At 47.3% G+C, this 20,320-nt stretch overlaps 1 protein-coding gene across 2 annotated transcripts in view; it reads right to left on the bottom strand.

The window, feature by feature from the left end:
- Positions 1-4,767: 4,767 nt before the first annotated feature.
- Positions 4,768-20,320, bottom strand: part of LOC120944206 (sterol 26-hydroxylase, mitochondrial-like) — a 34,799-nt gene continuing 19,246 nt past the window's right edge. Inside the window, exons 5-9 of one of the 2 annotated variants that reach the window (XM_040358161.1) lie at positions 17,880-18,043; positions 12,742-12,908; positions 11,475-11,556; positions 7,287-7,487; positions 4,768-5,133 (exon numbers count right to left, since the gene is read on the bottom strand). In XM_040358161.1, the coding sequence (XP_040214095.1) occupies positions 5,011-5,133; positions 7,287-7,487; positions 11,475-11,556; positions 12,742-12,908; positions 17,880-18,043 (737 nt within the window). In that variant the 3' untranslated portion in view covers positions 4,768-5,010. The remainder of the gene's footprint in view (positions 5,134-7,286; positions 7,488-11,474; positions 11,557-12,741; positions 12,909-17,879; positions 18,044-20,320) is intronic. The other variant, XM_040358162.1, reaches the window with a different exon arrangement.

Genomic DNA, 20,320 nt, shown 5'->3' with positions numbered 1-20,320 from the left:
ATCACAAAATCCTCAGCTGGCATGTTCAGAAACCCATACATTTTAGATAATACTCTCGGTAGAGGTTCCACCTCATCACAGCATCTCTCTAGTGTTGTCAATTGCCTACAAAATTCTGTTACCGGGCCCAAAGATCTTAGGAAATGACTTACCTGAAGTGCATGTTCTCTATTCGGCCCGACGAGTTCCTCGTCGGCTTCACTCCGATCGAGTTTCTGGCTGAATTCTGCCGAGAAACTCGGTCGTGTGTACGGGGCCTCAGAGTTGTGCTTCAGAGCATACATTAAAGCTGAAACAGTATCTTTTTAATTTGGCGGTATTAATTGCAGTAAACTGTGACTTCTGAGTGATGAGCTCATCTGTCAAGGACCTGAGTTGCTCATAAGCTGCTAAGGCTGTTGGTTGTGCTATTGGAAAGGGCCTGGGAGCAGGTTTGCGGCCTCTGTGAGCAAACAACTAGGTAATTTGGATCATAAAGTCTTTCATGTCATGGTAAAAAAAAAAAGGACAAAATTACCCGGCCTCACCTGATCGAGCCAATAAGAACTCTAATAGTAGGAAGAGAGTCCAACAACACAGCACAACATGACATCAGGCTGCAAACATGAAGACCATCAGCAGCCCCAATCATTAATAAAGTGAACTGGGGACATCCAGTACAGCAGGACTGCCCCCCCCCCCCCCCCATGTCTGAATCGAAACATGTTGCCAACAGTGTGGTAAGCCAATTGAAGGGCTTAGGGTAAGAGGCAAGGCATCAAGTACTCATAAAACCTGGACTGGTAGCAGTTGAGGCTCAAATGGCTGGAGATCACCAAAATCATTGTAGGCAGGCAGCAAGAACACGTAGAGGACTGGAGTTTCACATGACTCTTGACAAGGAGGAGCAACAACTTTCTTAATGATGTATGGTTCGAATAAGGGGCCACGTCACCCAGCAGGAAACAGGGAATAATGGTACCCATCAAAAATGAGGTAGCTACAGATGCTCGACCCTACTGGGCTACTCGCTGAATGAGTCTTAAGAGACAGGGAAAGTGCTGAGACAATGCAGGCAGCTCCGGAACTGGAAAGTGCTCTTCAGCCAACTTTTAGGAGAACCGAGTCTGGAAAGTGCCCCATGTTGAACCCACTGGCTGAAGGTCACTTCAGGGCTATCTCCACAACATCCATTTCAGTGCAGGATTTGGATATGGCACTCCAAAAGGCTAAAGACATCGATGCCGGGTAGTTTTTCCTTTCTTTAGGCTGGGTTCACATTGATACTACTCTACAGTGATACGACTTTCATCCTACTTTGCTCTGCCACATCAGTCCTACATTGATCCGACATCCATCCGACTTTCATGAACAGGATACTACTTTGATCCGACTTTGTCATAGTCTGACTTGTTCTTTGACCAATCAAAACGATCCCAGTGTGAGATAAATTCCTTTTACTGCTGCTGTAATCACCATGTCGGATGCCACAAATCGGATGGTTAGGACTAGGATCCTACTTTGATCCGACTTCAATGATATTCAATGGGCTGAAGTAGGATCAAAGTCGGACCAAAGTAGTGCAGGAACTTTTTTCAAAGTCGGACCGACTTGTGTCGGACCAGTTAAGACGTCTCTCATAGGGAAACATTGATTTTCACACGTCATGCGACATGAGCTCCCAATGTCAGAGCGTATGTCGTACCAGTGTGAACCCGGCCTTAGAGGTTGTGCTTTTGGGTAGGGTAGGATATTTAGGATAGTTAAGCTTATTTCAAGTAATGTTATTTGTATTTGTCTGGGTTTTATTTTATATTTATTTGTGTTACTGTTTTCCTTCTGAAAAAAAGTTACTAAATAATTAGGCTAATGAGGGGCTATTTTTTTTACAAAAGAACAGGTCCAAGGTGGTTAAAGCTTTAGTAACCCACTTAAAACATTAATAAACCCCTTAAAACAAATAAACGACCTTAACTACTTGCCGACCAGCCGCCGCAGTTATACGGCAGCAGGTCGGCTCCCCTGCGCGAGAGCCCGTAGCTCTACGTCGGCTTCCAAAGCGGCCACTAGGGGCGCGTGCGCCGGGCACCCGCGATTGCTCGTTACAGAGCGAGGACCAGGAGCTGTGTGTGTAAACACACAGCTCCCGGGCCTGTCGGGAGAAATGCCTGACCGTCTGTTCATACAATGTATGAACAGCGATCAGTCATTTCCCCTAGTGAGGCCACCCCCCCCCTACAGTTAGAACACACCCAGGGAACATACTTGACCCCTTCCCCGCCCCCTGGTGTTAACCCCTTCCCTGCCAGTGGCATTTTTTATAGTAATCCAATGCATTTTTATAGCACTAATCGCTATAAAAATGGCAATGGTCCCAAAAATGTGTCAAAAGTGTCCGCCATTATGTCACAGTACCGAAAAAAAATCACTGATCGCCGCCTTTACTAGTAAAAAAAAAATATTAATAAAATTGCCATAAAACTACCCTCTATTTTGTAAATGCTATAACTTTTGCGCAAACCAATCAATAAACGTTTATTGCGGTTTTTTAAAGAAAAATATGTAGAAGAATACGTATCGGCCTAAACTGAGGAAATAAATATTTTTTTATATATTTTTGGGGGATATTTATTATAGCAAAAAGTAAAAAATATTTTTGTTTATAGCGCAAAAACTAAGAACCGCAGAGGTGATCAAATACCACCAAAAGAAAGCTTTATTTGTGGGGAAAAAAGGACGCCAATTTTGTTTGGGAGCCACGTCGCACGACTGCGCAATTGTCAGTTAAAGCGACGCAGTGCCGAATCGCAAAAAGTGCTCTGGTCTTTGACCAGCAATATGGTCCGGGGGTTAAGTGGTTAATTTCACCTTCCCCCTTGAGCCCAATGCATTTTGTGAAAATGGCAAATTTTCAAAATTTTGGCTAGAATTTCAGGGAAATTTAAATTCTTTCTTTTGTTCATCCCTAGACAGGGTGTAAGCCCTGCTTTGGTGTTTTCCATCATACGCTTAGTTTGTGACAGGTCTGGTATACTGATATCTGCTGTATCCTGGAGGGCAGCAGATCTCAAGCCAGCAGTGCCCTCTGGTACTTAACCTGTATTATGCATAAGATATAAAAATACAGTCTGATTACATCTTCCCCATAGTATTCTTAAAGTGGAGTTCCACCCATAAATATAACATTACATCGGTAGTTTTAAAAAAATGTCATTAGTCCTTTACGAAAATATTTTTTTTTTTAGATGCCTTCAAAGTGTTGTTGCTAGGCAGAATAGTTGATCTTCCCACTTCCTGCACCTAGGTGCTTAATGCTTCCTAACCTACACCGCACAGACTCCTGGGAATGTAGTGGATGTAACTTTCCAGGAGTCTGTGCACTCCCCAGTCTCAAAGAATCATGTGACTTGGACAGCACAGGTGCTGAAACCTGATCTGACACTGCTTGTGCAGCACTGAGCATGTGCAAGATTTGCAAGGCTGAAATCCAGGAAGTCATACAGTCTGGCTTCATGATGCCCACACTTAAGATGGCCCCAGTCAATTTCTATTTTATAAAGTGTCTAAATGCTGTAACAACCTAACAAAACGGACCTTCGTTTACAGACTAACTTTACTAGAATACATTAAGCTTGTGTATTACAGGGGTATTTATATTTAAAAAGTGAAATTGTGGCCGGAACTCCGCTTTAATTATATAAAATTTTATTGTGATTGATATGCCCACATCTCTTAGAACTAATAATAAAATACATCACCATTTTTAAAAGAGTAGGAAAACCCTGCCCTCTATATTCTAATGCCGCGTACACACGATCGGAATTTCCGACAAGAAATGTTCGATGTGTTCTCTTGGTCAGAAATTCCGACCGAGTGTAGGCTCCATCGGACATTTCCTGTCGGAATTTCCGACAAGAAAAAATTGAGAGCTGGTTCTCAATTTTTCCGACAGCAAAAGTTCTGGTCGGAAATTCTGATTGTATGCAAAAAAACATGCATGCTCAGAATCAAGCAGAAGAGCCGAACTGCCTATTGAACTTCACTGATCTCGGCTCGTCGTACAAAACACGGTTTTGTTGTTGGAATTTCCGATCGTGTGTACGCATTATTAGGTAGATTCACAAAGAGTTAGGCCGGCTTATCTACAGATAAGCCGACCTAACTCTGAATCTAAGCCAACCTATGTTTAAGTGTATTCTCTAACAGAGATACACTTAAACATATCTAAGATAGGACGGCTTGCGCCATTCTATCTTAGATTGCAATGTTTTGGCTTACCGCTAGGTGGCGCTTACATTGCGGCCGGCCTAGATTATGTAAATGAGGGGATACGCCGATTCACGACGATTCACGAGCGTACACCGGGCCTACACCGTCGCATTACGTCGTTTCCGTACGCGATAGGCCGCCTAAAGTTATTCCACCTATGAGGTGGAATAACAATGTTAAGTATGGCCGCCGTTCCCGCCGCGAGGTTCGAATTTTTTTACGTCGTTTGCGCAAGTCGTCCACGAATCGGGATTTACGTCGTTTACGTACGTGTCGAAATCAATAGGCCCGTACGGCCTACTTAGCCGCAATGCGCACTGGGAAATGTAGTCGCCCGGCGCATGCGCAGTGTAAAAAAAGTCAAAAAACGTGAGGTCAAGCCTCATTTCCATACTACACGCCCCCCTCCCAGTCATTTGAATTAGGCGTGCTTACGCCTGCTCGTTTTAGGCTACGCCGCCGAAAATTTGAAGGTAAGTGGTTTGAGAATCACTAATAGCCTAAATAATTTACGGCCGTCCTAATTTTAGGCCATTGTATGTGAATCTACCCATATATGTTGGAAACACAACAGCAAATCCTACCGCACCTATGGGTTGAGCAGGGCCCACTCACATCCCCATTACATATTTATCTATGAACATATTTGTTATCTAAGAAAGGAAGTTAATCTCTGCTTAGTTTTTATCTCTATAGGATCCCTATCATGAGGATCATCTATGACTGAGCTCTGCCCACATCCATGGCAGAGGAATTCGGCGTCTAGCCGGTCGGTCTCTCCAGGAGCTCCAGGTTGACGGGTAAACTTGGTACCATGACGATTCTCAACATTGGCTTCACTTCTGCCCCTTGGGGGTTGTATCTGATCTCAAACTTCCTGATGATCTGCAACATTCAATGAGAAATAAATGAGTATAATTGGATTTGTCCGCTGTAGAAAGTCAGTACACTCACTTCTCAGGAAGCCTGTGTCTCCTATCTCTCCTCAGTTCCAGTGCTGCATCGTCTGTCAGTGTGTAGCATTCAACACTTCTGGGAGTGTCAAATGCTACTGTGCCCAGTGCTGTCTGCTGTGGTTCCTTCCTTGGACCCCTTGGGTCACTACAGGTCTTGCCAGTGAAGTGGATCTCGGGGGAAGTAACCACAGCGCACAGCAGGGGACACGGGCATCCAGCACTCCTGGAAGTGTTGAGTGCTAAGGGCCAGATTCACATAGAACTGCGGCGGCGTAACGTATCGTAGATACGTTACACCGCCGCAAGTTTTCATCGCAAGTGCCTGATTCACCAAGCACTTGCATGGAAACTTACGCCGGCGGCCTCCGGCGTAAGCCCGCGTAATTCAAAGGAGCGTGTGCCATTTAAATTAGGCGGGCTCCCGCGCCGGACCTACTGCGCATGGTCCGTTTTAAAACACCCGCCGTGCTTTGCGTGAAGTGATGTAATTTTTTCGAACGGCGACGTGCGTAGCGTACTTTCGTATTCCCGGACGTCTTACGCAAGAAATTTTTTTTTTTCAATTTCGACGCGGGAACGACGGCCATATTTTACACAGCCCATACGTGGGCTGTGTAAAGTTAGGGCAGGTAAAACGACGACTAAAATTGCGACGGGAATCTAGACTAGCGACGACGTACCGAACGCGAAAAACCGTCGTGGATCGCTGTAAAATCTCATTTGCATACCCGACGCTGGAATAGGACGCGAACTCCACCCAGCGGCGGCCGCGGTATTGCATCCTAAGATCCGACAGTGTAAAACAATTACACCTGTCGGATCTTAGGGATATCTATGCGTAACTGATTCTATGAATCAGTCGCATAGATACTCTGAGGCCCCATACTCACGACCAAACATGTCTGCTGAAACTGGCCCGCAGGTCAGTTTCAGCAGGCATGTTTGGTCGTGTGTGGGCGCGAGCGGGCCGAATTCCAGCAAACATTTGCCCGCCGGGCCTTTTCCCAGCAGACAAATATTCCTGGACTTGTTTTAAAACAGCCCGCTGGAATTCAGCCCGCTCGGACATGTACGGTCGTCAGTACAGACCTACCGTACATGTCCAGGCGCCCGCCGTCCCTCGCATGCGTCGAATGACTTCGACGCATGCGTGGAAGCATTTTAAAGGCGGGCCGCCCACGTCGCCGCGTCATTGTCGCGGCGACACCGCGTCATCGACGCGGCGACACCGCGGACACGCCCCGCGTATTGTTTACGCGCGGACTTCTGTACGATGGTGTGTACAACCATCGTACAGAAGCCCTCTGGCAGACATGTATGGTGAAAACGGTCCGACGGACCGCTTTCACCATACATGTTTGTCCGTGTGTACCCGGCCTGAGAGATACGACGGTGTATCTGAGATACTCCGTCGTATCTCTGCTGTGAATCTGGCCCTAAGAACTTTGCCAAAGGCTGTAGCTCTGGAATGGTGGGGGAAGTAGGAGACACGGGCCACTGGAGAGATTGCAGGAAACTCTTATTTTTAGATGACAGATGTTCGTCTCAAAGTACAGCTGATAAAGTGAGAAATAAGGAAGAGTCACATCCTCCTGAAAATTCAGATCGCCTGGCTCCAAACATTTAAGTTAAGAGGGTTTGGGAACGGGGGAGTTTAAAAAAAAAATCAAAAATGTCCTTAAACCACTTCCCGACCAGCCGCCGTAAACATACTGCGGCAAGGTGGCTTGTTCCCGCAAATCGCTGTAGCTGTACGTCCGCGCAGGAACTCGTCTTTGTGGGCACGTGCATTTCCGTGGGAGGCACGCACTTGCTCCCATTGGCCAGCGGGGGAGCCAAACAGCATGTCTGGCGGACTCGATGTCCACCGGACACTAGTGACCACAGCATGAATCCTCGCTCTGCCGTCTTTTTCTCAAACAGACAACCAGGAAGTGGGGAGAACAGACAAGACATAGATCAACTTCAGAGCAAAAACGAACAATTAGGAAATGAAAAGACCACTGCACTAAGGTAAAGGAAGCTATTTAGCTAATAAAAATGTTTCCTTTAGTGACCCTTTAATTATTATAATTTTCTCACCCGAGCCAAAGCCAGGTGCATCTCCAGCTCAGCAATACGTCTCCCAACACAGGCCCGAATCCCATAGCCAAAGGGAATGGAGCTGAACGGATGGCGATTCATCCCGCTATCACGCAGCCACCTCTGAGGCAAGAACTTGTCCGCGTTCTGAAAACAGTCCTCGTCTCTGGAGATGCCATAATGATTCAGAACAAACAGAGTCTGTGAGAAGAGATACAAATATGACAGCATGGAAATGCAACAACCAGCGGGGATCTAGACATCTGATTCTGGTGAAAAGGATGATAAATGAGGTTGAATGGAGAGGTAGAGGAATGTGCATTTAACTTTTTTTTTTTTTTTTTTTAACAAATGAATTTATAATTTGTGTTAAAGTGACACTAAAGGTTCAGCTTTAAAAAATAAATACAATTAACAAACATGTTATACTTACCTCCTCTGTGCAGTTAGTTTTGGCCCCGATCGTCCTCTTCTGGGATCCCACGGCGACTCTTGCGGCTCCTCTCCGCATTAGATAACCCCCTCTGGGAAGCTCTCTCCCGAGGGGGTTACCTTGTGACAGGGGAGGGCTGGCAGGGGGGGCAGGGTGGAAATCTCCCCCTGGGCTGGTGACACGATGCACAGCCACTGGCCGCCACTACCAAATGCTGTTTTTGCAGAGCAGGAATATGCCTGCTGGATCTCTGTTAACATAGCTGTGTCAGCTCGGAGGTAGATGGCTGCAGAGCTGAGCTATGTCTCGTCTCACACATAGCTCAGCCTCAGCGCACACCAGCGACTATTTACACAATTGTCCACAGCATGCACACTTAAATCAAGTTTCCCAGAACACCCCTTACATGAGATATGATGTATATGGGGTCTGTGCAGACTCTGGTGTAAGGGGAGGCTCTGTGCGGACTCTGATGTAAGGGGGGGGGGCTCTGTGCGGACTCTGATGTAAGGGGGGGCCTCTGTGCAGACTCTGATGTAAGGGGGGCCTCTGTGCAGACTATGATGTAAGGGGGGCCTCTGTGCAGACTCTGATGTAAGGGGGGCCTCTGTGCAGACTATGATGTAAGGGGGGCCTCTGTGCAGACTATGATGTAAGGGGGGCCTCTGTGCAGACTCTGATGTAAGGGGGGGCCTCTGTGCGGACTCTGATGTAAGGGGGGGCCTCTGTGCGGACTCTGATGTAAGGGGGGGCCTCTGTGCGGACTCTGATGTAAGGGGGGCCTCTGTGCAGACTCTGATGTAAGGGGGGGCCTCTGTGCAGACTCTGATGTAAGGGGGGGCCTCTGTGCAGACTCTGATGTAAGGGGGGCCTCTGTGCGGACTCTGATGTAAGGGGGGCCTCTGTGCGGACTCTGATGTAAGGGGGGCCTCTGTGCGGACTCTTGTGATCATGAAAAATCTTAGACTGTTTTCCTTGATCCATCACTTTTCCATGCTCTATGGGCCACTTGACTGGACTTGCCCCCCAGGCCTAAGGCTGCCAGCCCTCCCCTGCCTTGTGGGCCCACTCCCGTGTCACACACTCGGCATCCATAACCGCCGAGTGTATGACTCGGCCCTGCCCCCTGGAGCCTGTGTCATTAGATTTGAGCCAATGGCTGCGCTGCTATCAATCTATCCAATGAAGAGCCGAGAAGCCGTGGAGAGATAGCGGCGCGGGATCGCACCCACGACAATTCGGAGCTCAGGTAAGTAAAACGGGGGGGGGGGGGGGGGCTGGGGGGCCCAGAGACTGCAAGGGTTTTTTCACCCTAATGCATAGGATGGTTTACAACCCCTTTAAGGGTCAGTCCACCCAAAAGTGATATTTCAGCATTTGGTGTGTGGGTCGGTACAGCCAAGACAGTTCACTATAAACCCGGTAACAAAAAAACAGCCCAACCAGAAACCATCACAGGTCTAGCAGCGCGTAGAGAGCAGGTTTCAGCCAAACTGACAATGCCTGTTACGAGGGGCAGAAAGCGGTGGCCTGGCTATCTCGTGCCCAAGCAGGAAGATACCCAGAGAAGTTGCAAACCCTACGCTTTCCCACCTTATCTGGAACCTTCCCCTACCACAGTCCCTAACAGACCTGTCCCTATGTTACCCACTCACAAAATATGTGCCAAGCCCGGGAGCCACGGCCTTAAAGGGGAGGTTCACCCTAAAAACTACTTTCTAGTATTACATTGGCCCCCCACATTACAATACAATTATGCCTATTATGTTTTTTTTTTTATGCTGTACATACCTTGGTACAGCTAATTCACCCGTGGCTTCCGGGTTGCGAGTCCCGCGGGAGTGGGCGTTCCTAACATGCTGGTGATTGACATGATGACAAAAAACAAACCCCCCCGTCGCGTAAGCTGCGTCACGATTGGCGAAAGGAGCCGAATGGCGAGTCGGCGCTATACTGCGCCTGCGCACCGCCGTTCGGCTTCTTTCGGCAATCGTGACGCAGCTTACGCGACGGGGGAGCTCGTTTTTTTTCATCAGGTCAATCACCAGCATGTTAGGAACGCCCACTCCCGCGGACTCGCAACCCGGAAGCCACAGGTGAATTAGCTGTACCAAGGTATGTACAGCATAAAAAAAAACATAATAGGCATAATTGTATTGTAATGTGGGGGGCCAATGTAATAGTAGAAAGTCGTTTTTAGGGTGAACCTCCCCTTTAAATAGGCTCTGCCTAACCCAAGATGGCTGCTAGAGTCACATGGGGTGGCAGCATCCAATCAGATAGCTTCCCCAATGACCCAGAAAACCATAGAAGAACCACGTACCTCTTGAATTCCTTTGAAACTGCAATGCCGCTGCAGATGAGCCTCACCTGCAGTGGAGAAAGTATACTGCACTTGCCTACAGGTGAATCCTGGAGAGGTAAACCCATTGATAGTCTCTTCTAACTCTTGGGGACTTTGTTGGTGGGTGGGACTACTGTGAGTTGATAACTGTAGCAGGGAGATCTCGCTGTTGGGTTATTCAAGGCATATAAGAAGTAAGGGGCTTACTCAACCCATCAAGCTCCACCTATAACTAAAATATAATTTGGGTGGAGTGCTCCTTTAACCACTTGCCGTCCGCCGCATGTATATGTACGTCCACAGAATGGCACGTACAGGCATATGGGCGTACATGTACGTCCATGCCTTTCCGCGGGTCGGGGGTCCGATCGGGACCCCCCCCCGCGCTACATGCGGCGGGCGGATTCCCGCGGGGAGCGTTCCGGGACGACAGCGCGGCTATTCGTTTATAGCCGCTCCGTCGCAAATGCTCCCCGGAGCTGAAGAACGGGGAGAGCCGTATGTAAACACGGCTTCCCCGTGCTTCACTGTGGCGGCGCATCGATCGAGTGATCCCTTTTATAGGGAGACACGATCGATGACGTCAGTCCTACAGCCACACCCCCCTACAGTTGTAAACACACACTAGGTGAACTCTAACTCCTACAGCGCCCCCTGTGGTTATCTCCCAAACTGCAACTGTCATTTTCACAATAAACAATGCAATTTAAATGCATTTTTTGCTGTGAAAATGGTCCCAAAAATGTGTCAAAATTGTCCGAAGTGTCCGCCATAATGTCGCAGTCACGAAAAAAAATCGCTGATCGCCGCCATTAGTAGTAAAAAAAAAAAATATTAATAAAAATGCAATGAAACTATCCCCTATTTTGTAAACGCTATAAATTTTGCGCAAACCAATCGATAAACGCTTATTGCGATTTTTTTTTTACCAAAAATAGGTAGAAGAATACGTATCGGCCTAAACTGAGGAAAAAAACAATTTTATATATGTTTTTGGGGGATATTTATTATAGCAAAAAGTAAAAAATATTGCATTTTTTTCAAAATTGTCGCTCTCTTTTTGTTTATAGCGCAAAAAATAAAAGCCGCAGAGGTGATCAAATACCACCAAAAGAAAGCTCTACTTGTGGGAAAAAAAGGACGCCAATTTTGTTTGGGAGCCACGTCGCACGACCGCGCAATTGTCTGTTAAAGCGACGCAGTGCCGAATCGCAAAACCTGGCCTGGGCATTTAGCAACAAAATGGTCCGGGGGGGCTTAAGTGGTTAAAGAGAAACTTATACTCAAAGCAACCAAATTCCACATTAGAAAAATGACAGATGGAGGTTTTTTTTTTGTTTTGTTTTTAACACAAGGGGTGCCTCAATACAAAGGATAAACTCCAGTTATAAATTGGGTGCAGGTAACGTACTTTTTTTGGAAACCAATAGTCACCAATCACGACCTCCTTCTCACAGATCATTCTGCCGTTGACAGCCGCGATAGGATACAGCCTGCATGGGAGAAAAAGCAAAAGTATTTTATTATCTATGTTGGATTGTAAATGGATATACAGTGGAACCTTGGAATACGAGCATAATCCGTTTCAGGAGAATGCTTGTGATCAAAAGCACTTTCATATCAAAGCGAGTTTCCCCATAGAAATCAATGGAAACTAAGGGCCAGATTCACAAATGAGATACGACAGCGTTTCTCCTGATACGCCGTCGTATCTCTGTTTCTATCTATGCGACTGATTCATAGAATCAGTTACGCATAGATATCCCTAAGATCCGACAGGTGTAATTGTTTTACACTGTCGGATCTTAGGATGCAGTACCGCGGCCGCCGATGGGGGGAGTTTGCGTCGTAAACCAGCGTATGCAAATTAGGAGTTACGGCCGATCCACGACGGTTTTTCGCGTTCGCTACGTCGTCCGTAGTCAAGTTTCCCGTCGCAAAGTTAGTCGTTTTTTTTGGTGCCCTAACTTTAGTCAGCAAGTGTATTGCTGTCTAAAGTATGGCCGTCGTTCCCGCGTCTAAATTCTAAATTTAACGTCGTTTGCGTAAGCCGTCCGGGAATACGGAAGTACGCTACGCGCGTCGCCGTTCAAATAAATGACGTCACGGCGCGCAAAGCACGGCGGGAGTTAGGAAACGGAGCATGCGCAGTAGGTCCGGCGCGGGAAGCGCGCCGAATTTAAATGGCACACGCCCATTTGAATTGGCCCGCCTTGCGCCGGAGGCCGCGGGCGTAGTTTTCATCGCAGGTGCTTGGTGAATCAGGCACTTGCGATGAAAAATTGCGGCGGTGTAACTTATCTAGGATAAGTTACGCCGCCGCGATTCCACGTGAATCTGGCCCTTAGATAATTTGTTCCACATTGACTTTTATGGCATGCAATACAGCATGTGACCAGAGCTGGGGGGGGGGCACCAGAGAGCCTCGTAAATACTCAGGTACAGCTCGGCTGATCTCAGAAACCATCGGAAATGCTCGGAAACACTCAGGAACTTGACATCCCAATTTGACATCTGCGCAAGGGGGGCGGGGTGTCGGAGTGGGGGATGCACCCACAGCCACACAGATTTTCAAATCACAATGTGAGTACCCCAGGAGGCTGTGTGTGTGGGCTGGGGGGCATCGTTCTCCCGTAGACGAGAAAGGTAGAAGGGTGGGTTAAATCCAATAAGCATACCGTAGAGTCTCTTTGATTGTGGCTTTTAGTAGCGGCATTCGAGAGAGATCCTCAGCTGTGGGGATACACTCTGCTGGAGCGACTCTGACCACCTCTTCATATAGGGATTGCTGCAGCTCCGGGTCTTGTGCCAGGTGATACAAACACCAGGTCAACGTGTTTGATGTCTGCAGAAAGACAAAAATACAGAGGGCTTTTATAGACTATTAGCCGGATTCACGTAGAGCGGCGCATCTTTTGGCCGGCGTAGCGCATCTCATATGCGCTATGCCGATGTAAAACACAGAGGCACGGATTCAAGAAGCAATTGCGCCTGTGTAACCAGAGTTACACAGCGGAATTGCTTACTTGCCCCGGCGTTACGAATGCTCCTGATTCAGGAACCTTGTTACGCCGACTGCAGCCTAAGATATGCGCGGCATAAGGCTCTTATGCCCGCATATCTTAGGCTGCATTCTTGCGATGGCCGCTAGGTGGCGTTCCCGTTGTGCTCAGCGTATAGTATGCAAATTGCATACTAACACCGATTCACAACGTTACGCGAGCCCTGCGTACGCAGTTTACGTCGTTTCCGTACGGCGTTTTTCGCGTAAGGCTGCCCCTGCTATTAGCAGGGGCAGCCAATGTTACGTATACCCGTCGTTCCCGCGTCGCGAAATTTAAAATTTGCGTAGTTTGCATAAGTGATTCGTGAATGGCGCTGGACGCCATTCACGTTCACTTTGAAGCAAATGACGTCCTTGCGACGTCATTTGCCGCAATGCACGTCGGGAAAGTTTCCCGACGGAGCATGCGCTCTATGATCGGCGCGGGAACGCGCCTAATTTAAATGATTCCCGCCCCCTACGGGATCATTTAAATTGCGCGCACTTACGCCGGGCATTTTGCCGGCGCGCCCACGCAATTTACGGAGCTACTGCTCCGTGAATCAAGGGCAGCGCAGTAAATTTGCGGGGGCGCAGGGCAGAAACGTTGCCCTGCGCCTCCGTAAAAAAAGCACAATTGTACCTGAATCTAGCCCAGAGGCAAGAACAGTATTCACAAAGCACTCGCCCCGTACGTTGCGCCGGCCTAATTCAAAGTAGGTTGAAGGTGGGTGTGATACATTTAAAGGAAGCGTGACCCCATGTAAATGAAGGGCCGAGCGAACGGCTCATGCGCGCGCATGCTCAGAATCACGTCGCATATACTCCCTAAGATACGACGGCTCAATGTGTACGACGTGAACTTAACCTACGCCCAGCCCCATTCACGTACGACTTACGTAAACGACGTAAAATCCGATGGCTGTTCCGTCATCCATACCTTTGCATGGGATGCTCCTCCTATAGGTGGAATAACTTTACGTCGGACGTACGCCTTACGTAAATGGCGTATACTACTGCGACGGGCGCAAGTACGTTCGTGAATCGGCGTATCTCGGTCATTTGCATTTTCGACGCGTGAATCAATGGAAGCGCCCCTTACGGCCAGCGTAAATATGCGCCCAAGATACGACGGCGTAGGAGACTTACGTCGGTCGGATGGAGCCAAAATTCAGGCGTATCTTATTTCAAGCATCAGGCGCATAGATACGACAGCGCATCAGTGCACTTACGTGGCGTATCAGAAGATACAGTGCCTTGCGAAAGTATTCGGCCCTCTTGAACTTTGCGACCTTTTGCCACATTTCAGGCTTCAAACATAAAGATATAAAACTGTAATTTTTTTTGAAGAATCAACAAGTGGGACACAATCATGACGTGGAACAAAATTTATTGGATATTTCAAACTTTTTTAACAAATAAAAAACTGAAAAATTGGGCGTGCAAAATTATTCAGCCCCCTTAAGTTAATACTTTGTAGCGCCACCTTTTGCTGCGATTACAGCCGTAAGTCGCTTGGGGTATGTCTCTATCAGTTTTGCACATCGAGAGACTGAAATTTTTGCCCATTCCTCCTTGCAAAACCGCTCTTGCTCAGTGAGGTTGGATGGAGAGCGTTTGTGAACAGCAGTTTTCAGTTCTTTCCACAGACTCTTGATTGGATTCAGGTCTGGACTTTGACTTGGCCATTCTAACACCTGGATATGTTTATTTGTGAACAATTTCTTTTGTAGATTTTGCTTTATGTTTTGGATCATTGTCTTGTTGGAAGACAAATCTCCGTCCCAGTCTCAGGTCTTTTGCAGACTCCATCAGGTTTTCTTCCAGAATGGTCCTGTATTTGGCTCCATCCATCTTCCCATCAATTTTAACCATCTTCCCTGTCCCTGCTGAAGAAAAGCAGGCCCAAACCATGATGCTGCCACCACCATGTTTCACAGTGGGGATGGTGTGTTCAGGGTGATGAGCTGTGTTGCTTTTACGCCAAACATAAAGTTTTGCATTTTTGCCAAAAAGTTTGATTTTGGTTTCATCGGACCAGAGCACCTTCTTCCACATGTTTGGTGTGTCTCCCAGGTGGCTTGTGGCAAACTTTAACCTCCTGAGACCCGCGCTATAGCCGAATGACGGCTACAGCGCGGATCTGAAAATCCAACCAGACGTCAATTGACGTCCGCCCCTTTGGGCGTTCCCCGCGCGCGCTCCAGAGCGCGCAGCGGGGAAACTCTGTGTTGGCCGTGTCCCTTGGACACAGCCAATTACAGATCGCCGCGAACGGCCAATCAGAGTGGCCGTTTGCGATGCGATCTGTGCGGCCAATGAGAGATGATCTCATATGTAAACATATGAGATCATCTCTCATTGCTGGCTCACACAGAGACAGCGTCCTGTCTCTGGAGAGGAGACCGATCTGTGTCCCTTGTACATAGGGACACAGATCGGTCACCCCCCCAGTCACCCCCCCTCCACCTACAGTTAGAACACTATGCAGGGAATACATTTAACCCCTTCCTCACCCCCTAGTGTTAACCCCTTCAATGCCAGTCACATTTATACAGTAATTAGTGCATATTTATAGCACTGATCGCAGTATAAATGTGAATGGCGGCAAAAATGTGTCAAAAGTGTCCGATGTGTCCGCCATAACGCAGATCACTGCCATTTCTAGTAAAAAAAAAAAATAATAATAATAATTCTGTCCCCTATTTTGTAGGCGCTATAACTTTTGCGCTTATTGCGATTTTTTTTTTTTTTTTACCAAAAATATGTAGAAGAATACGTATTGGCCTAAACTGAGAAATTTTTTTTTTTTTTTTTTAAATTGGCATATTTATTATAGCAACAAGTAAAAAATATTGTATTTTTTTTCAAAATTGTTGCACTTTTTTGTTCATAGTGCAAAAAATAAAAACCGCACAGGCGATCAAATACCACCAAAAGAAAGCTCTACTTGTGGGGAAAAAAGGACGTAAATTTTGTTTGGGAGCCACGTCGCACAATTGTCAGTTAAAGCGACGCAGTGCCGGAAGCTGAAATTTCACCTGGGCAGGAGGGGGGTATATGTGCCCAGTAAGCAAGTGGTTAAACAACACTTTTTATGGATATCTTTAAGAAATTGGTTTCTTCTTGCCACTCTTCCATAAAGGCCAGATTTGTGCAGTATACAGGGACTGATTGTTGTCCTATGGACAGAGTCTCCCACCTCAGCTGTAGATCTCTGCAGTTCACCCAGAGTGATCATGGGCCTCTTGGCTGCATCTCTGATCAGTCTTCTCCTTGTATGAGCTGAAAGTTTAGAGGGACGGCCAGGTCTTCGTAGATTTGCAGTGGTCTGATACTCCTTCCATTTCAATATTATCGCTTGCACAGTCATCCTTGGGATGTTTAAAGCTTGGGAAATCTTTTTGTATCCAAATCCGGCTTTAAACTTCTCCACAACAGTATCTCGGACCTGCCTGGTGTGTTCCTTGTTCTTCATGATGCTCTCTGCGCTGTAAACGGACCTCTGAGACTATCACAGTGCAGGTGCATTTATACGGAGACTTGATTACACACAGGTGGATTCTATTTATCATCATTAGTCATTTAGGTCAACATTGGATCATTCAGAGATCCTCACTGAACTTCTGGAGAGAGTTTGCTGCACTGAAAGTAAAGGGGCTGAATAATTTTGCACACCCAATTTTTCAGTTTTTTTAAATTTGTTAAAGTTTGAAATATCCAATAAATTTCGTTCCACTTCATGATTGTGTCCCACTTGTTGTTGATTCTTCAAAAAAAAAAAAACAGTTTTATATCTTTATGTTTGAAGCCTGAAAGGTCGCAAAGTTCAAGGGGGCCGAATACTTTCGCAAGGCACTGTGTGTGCCCAGCTCATATTTCATGAATCGGGTTTACGTCCACTTTAAAGTTAATGGGCCGGATTCAAGTAGATTTGTGCATTTATTACGGAGGCGCAGGGCAACGATTTTGCCCTGCGCCCCCGCAATTTTTTTGCGCTGCCCTCGATTCACGGAGCAGAAGCTCCGTAAATTGCGTGGGCGCGCCGGCAAAATGCCCGGCTCAAGCGCGCGCAATTTAAATGATCCCGTAGGGGGCGGGAATCATTTAAATTAGGCGCGTTCCCGCGCCGAGCGTAGAGCGCATGCTCCATCGGGAAACTTTCCTGACGTGCATTGCGGCAAATGACGTCGCAAGGACGTCATTTGCTTCAAAGTGAACGTGAATGGCGTCCAGCGCCATTCACGATTCACTTACGCTAACTACGTAAATTTTAAATTTCGCAACGCGGGAACGACGGGTATACGGAACATTGGCTGCCCCTGCTAATAGCAGGGGCAGCCTTACGCAAAAACCGCCGTACGGAAACAACGTAAATTGCGTACGCAGGGCTCGCGCAACGTTGTGAATCGGTGTTAGTATGCAATTTGCATACTATACGCTGAGCACAACGGGAACGCCACCTAGCGGCCATCGCAAGAATGCAGCCTAAGATATGCGGGCATAAGAGCCTTATGCCACGCATATCTTAGGCTGCAGTCGGCGTAACAAGGTTCCTGAATCAGGAGCGCTCGTTACGCCGGGGCAAGTAAGCAATTGCGCTGTGTAACCTATGGTTACACAGGCGCAATTGCTTCTTGAATCCACCCCAGTGTGTATGTAAGGGCAGGTGTCCCAATACATTTGACGATATAGTATAAACTGGGCCAATGTAAGTATGCAATAAAGAACACACTAGGAGTTCAGCTTTAGATAAATATATATGTTACCTACAGTGTCTACTCCGGCCATAAGCAGCTCGGCCACACTGCCGCATATCTCGGACATTGTCAGTTTTCCGCTGGACAGCAGGTAGGTCAGGTACTCCCCCTGCACCTCCTCTCCCCTCTCCAGCCTTTCCTCGATCTCATTCATCTTCTTATCAATTAGCTTTTTTGCTGCAGGAGAATCAGATAGAAGCTTCAGGTTAAAATGTGCGATTCCTCCTACATCTATAACTTCAGCACAGCATTTCACATGGGTGGGGTCACCACTACTGTAATGACAGCCGATGCATTTCGGCACCAACATTTTCCCCCTTGATCTGGGGTTGAAATTTACTAGCAGGGCTTATGTGGATTCAGTGGGACAAGTTTCCAGACCAGGGGGCCGGATTCAAGAAGCAATTGCGCCTGTGTAACCATAGGTTACACAGCGCAATTGCTTACTTGCCCCGGCGTAACGAGTGCTCCTGATTCTGGAACCTCGTTACGCCGACTGCAGCCTAAGATCTCTAATGGCTCTAAGGCTCTTATGCCCGCATATCTTAGGCTGCATTCTTGCGGTGGACGCTAGGTGGCGTTCCCATTGTGCTCAGCGTATAGTATGCAAATTGCATACTAACACCGATTCACAACGTTGCGCGAGCCCTGCGTACGCAATTTACGTCGTTTACGTACGGCGGTTTTCGCGCAAGGCTGCCCCTGCTACATATACCTGTCGTTCCCGCGTCGTGAAATTTGAATTTTACGTCGTTTGCGTAAGTGAATCGTGAATGGTGCTGGACGCCATTCACGTTCACTTTGAAGCAAATGACGTCCTTGCGACGTCATTTGCCGCAATGCACGTCGGGAAAGTTTCCAGACGGAGCATGCGCTCTACGATCGGCGCGGGAACGCGCCTAATTTAAATGATTGCCGCCCCCTACGGGATCATTTAAATTGCGTGCTCTAGTGCCGGGCATTTTGCCGGCGCGCCCGCGCAATTCACGGAGCTTCTGCTCCGTGAATCAAGGGCAGCGGAGCAAATTTGCGGGGGCGCAGGGCAAAAAACGTTGCCCTGCGCCTCCATAAATAATGCGCAAATCTCTTTGAATCCGGCCCAATGTGTCTTATGCCTTGTACACACGATCAGGCTTTTGCCCGGCCAAACTCACATTGGAATTCCTCGGAGTAAAAGAGAACATGTTCTCTATCTAAACTCCGATGGAATTCCTCGGAAAAAAAGTCAGATGGGGCATACACACGATCGGAATTTCTGACTGACTTTTTCCATCGAAAATTCCGATCGTGTGTACGGGGCTTTAGACAGAGCTTGGAATCATAGTAAAACAAGTGTCTCTCGATGTAGAAATAGCAGTAGTTGGGCCCATAAAAGTGTTGGCTATTTTTTTTGTGATCATATCATCAATCATTAACCACTTAAGCCCCGGACCTTTAGGCAGCTAAATGCCCAGGCCAGGTTTTGCGATTCGGCACTGCGTCGCTTTTAACAGACAATTGCGCGGTCGTGCGACGTGGCTCCCAAACAAAATTGGCGTCCTTTTTTCCCCACAAATAGAGCTTTCTTTTGGTGGTATTTGATCACCTCTGCGGTTTTTATTTTTTGCGCTATAAACAAAAATAGATCAACAATTTTGAAAAAAAAACAATATTTTTTACTTTTTGCTATAATAAATATCCCCCAAAAACATATATAACATTTTTTTTTCCTCAGTTAAGACGATACGTATTCTTCTACCTATTTTTGGTAAAAAAATCGCAATAAGCGTTTATCGATTGGTTTGCGCAAAATTTATAGCGTTTACAAAATAGGGGATAGTTTTATTGCATTTTTATTAATTTATTTTTTTTACTACTAATGGCGGCGATCAGCGATTTTTTTCATGACTGCGACATTATGGCGGACACTTCGGACAATTTTGACAAATTTTTGGGACCATTGTCATTTTCACAGCAAAAAATGCATTTAAATTGCATTGTTTATTGTGAAAATGACAGTTGCAGTTTGGGAGTTAACCACAGGTGGCGCTGTAGGAGTTAGGGTTCACCTAGTGTGTGTTTACAACTGTAGGGGTGTGTGGCTGTAGGACTGACGTCATCGATTGTCATCTATAAAGGGGATGACACGATCGATGCCTCGCCATAGTGAAGCACGGGCAAGCCGTGTTTACATACGGGTCTCTCCGTTCTTCAGCTCCGGGGAGCGATCGCGACGGAGCGGCTATAAACGAATAGCCGCGCCGTCGTCCCGGATCGCTCCCCGAGGGAACCCGACCGCCGCATATAGCGGGGGGGTCCCGATCGGACCCCCGACCCGCGGAAAGGCAAGGACGTACATGTACGCCCATTTGCCTGTACATGCCATTCTGTGGACGTACATATACATGCGGTGGTCGGGAAGTGGTTAACACCTTCATCAGGGCCGATCCTAGGCAGGGTGCTTTGCACCCAGGC

Source organism: Rana temporaria, chromosome 6 (genome assembly GCF_905171775.1).
Source record: "Rana temporaria chromosome 6, aRanTem1.1, whole genome shotgun sequence".
Classification (NCBI taxonomy): Eukaryota; Metazoa; Chordata; class Amphibia; order Anura; family Ranidae; genus Rana; species Rana temporaria.
This window is presented reverse-complemented; position numbering and strand designations above follow the sequence as displayed.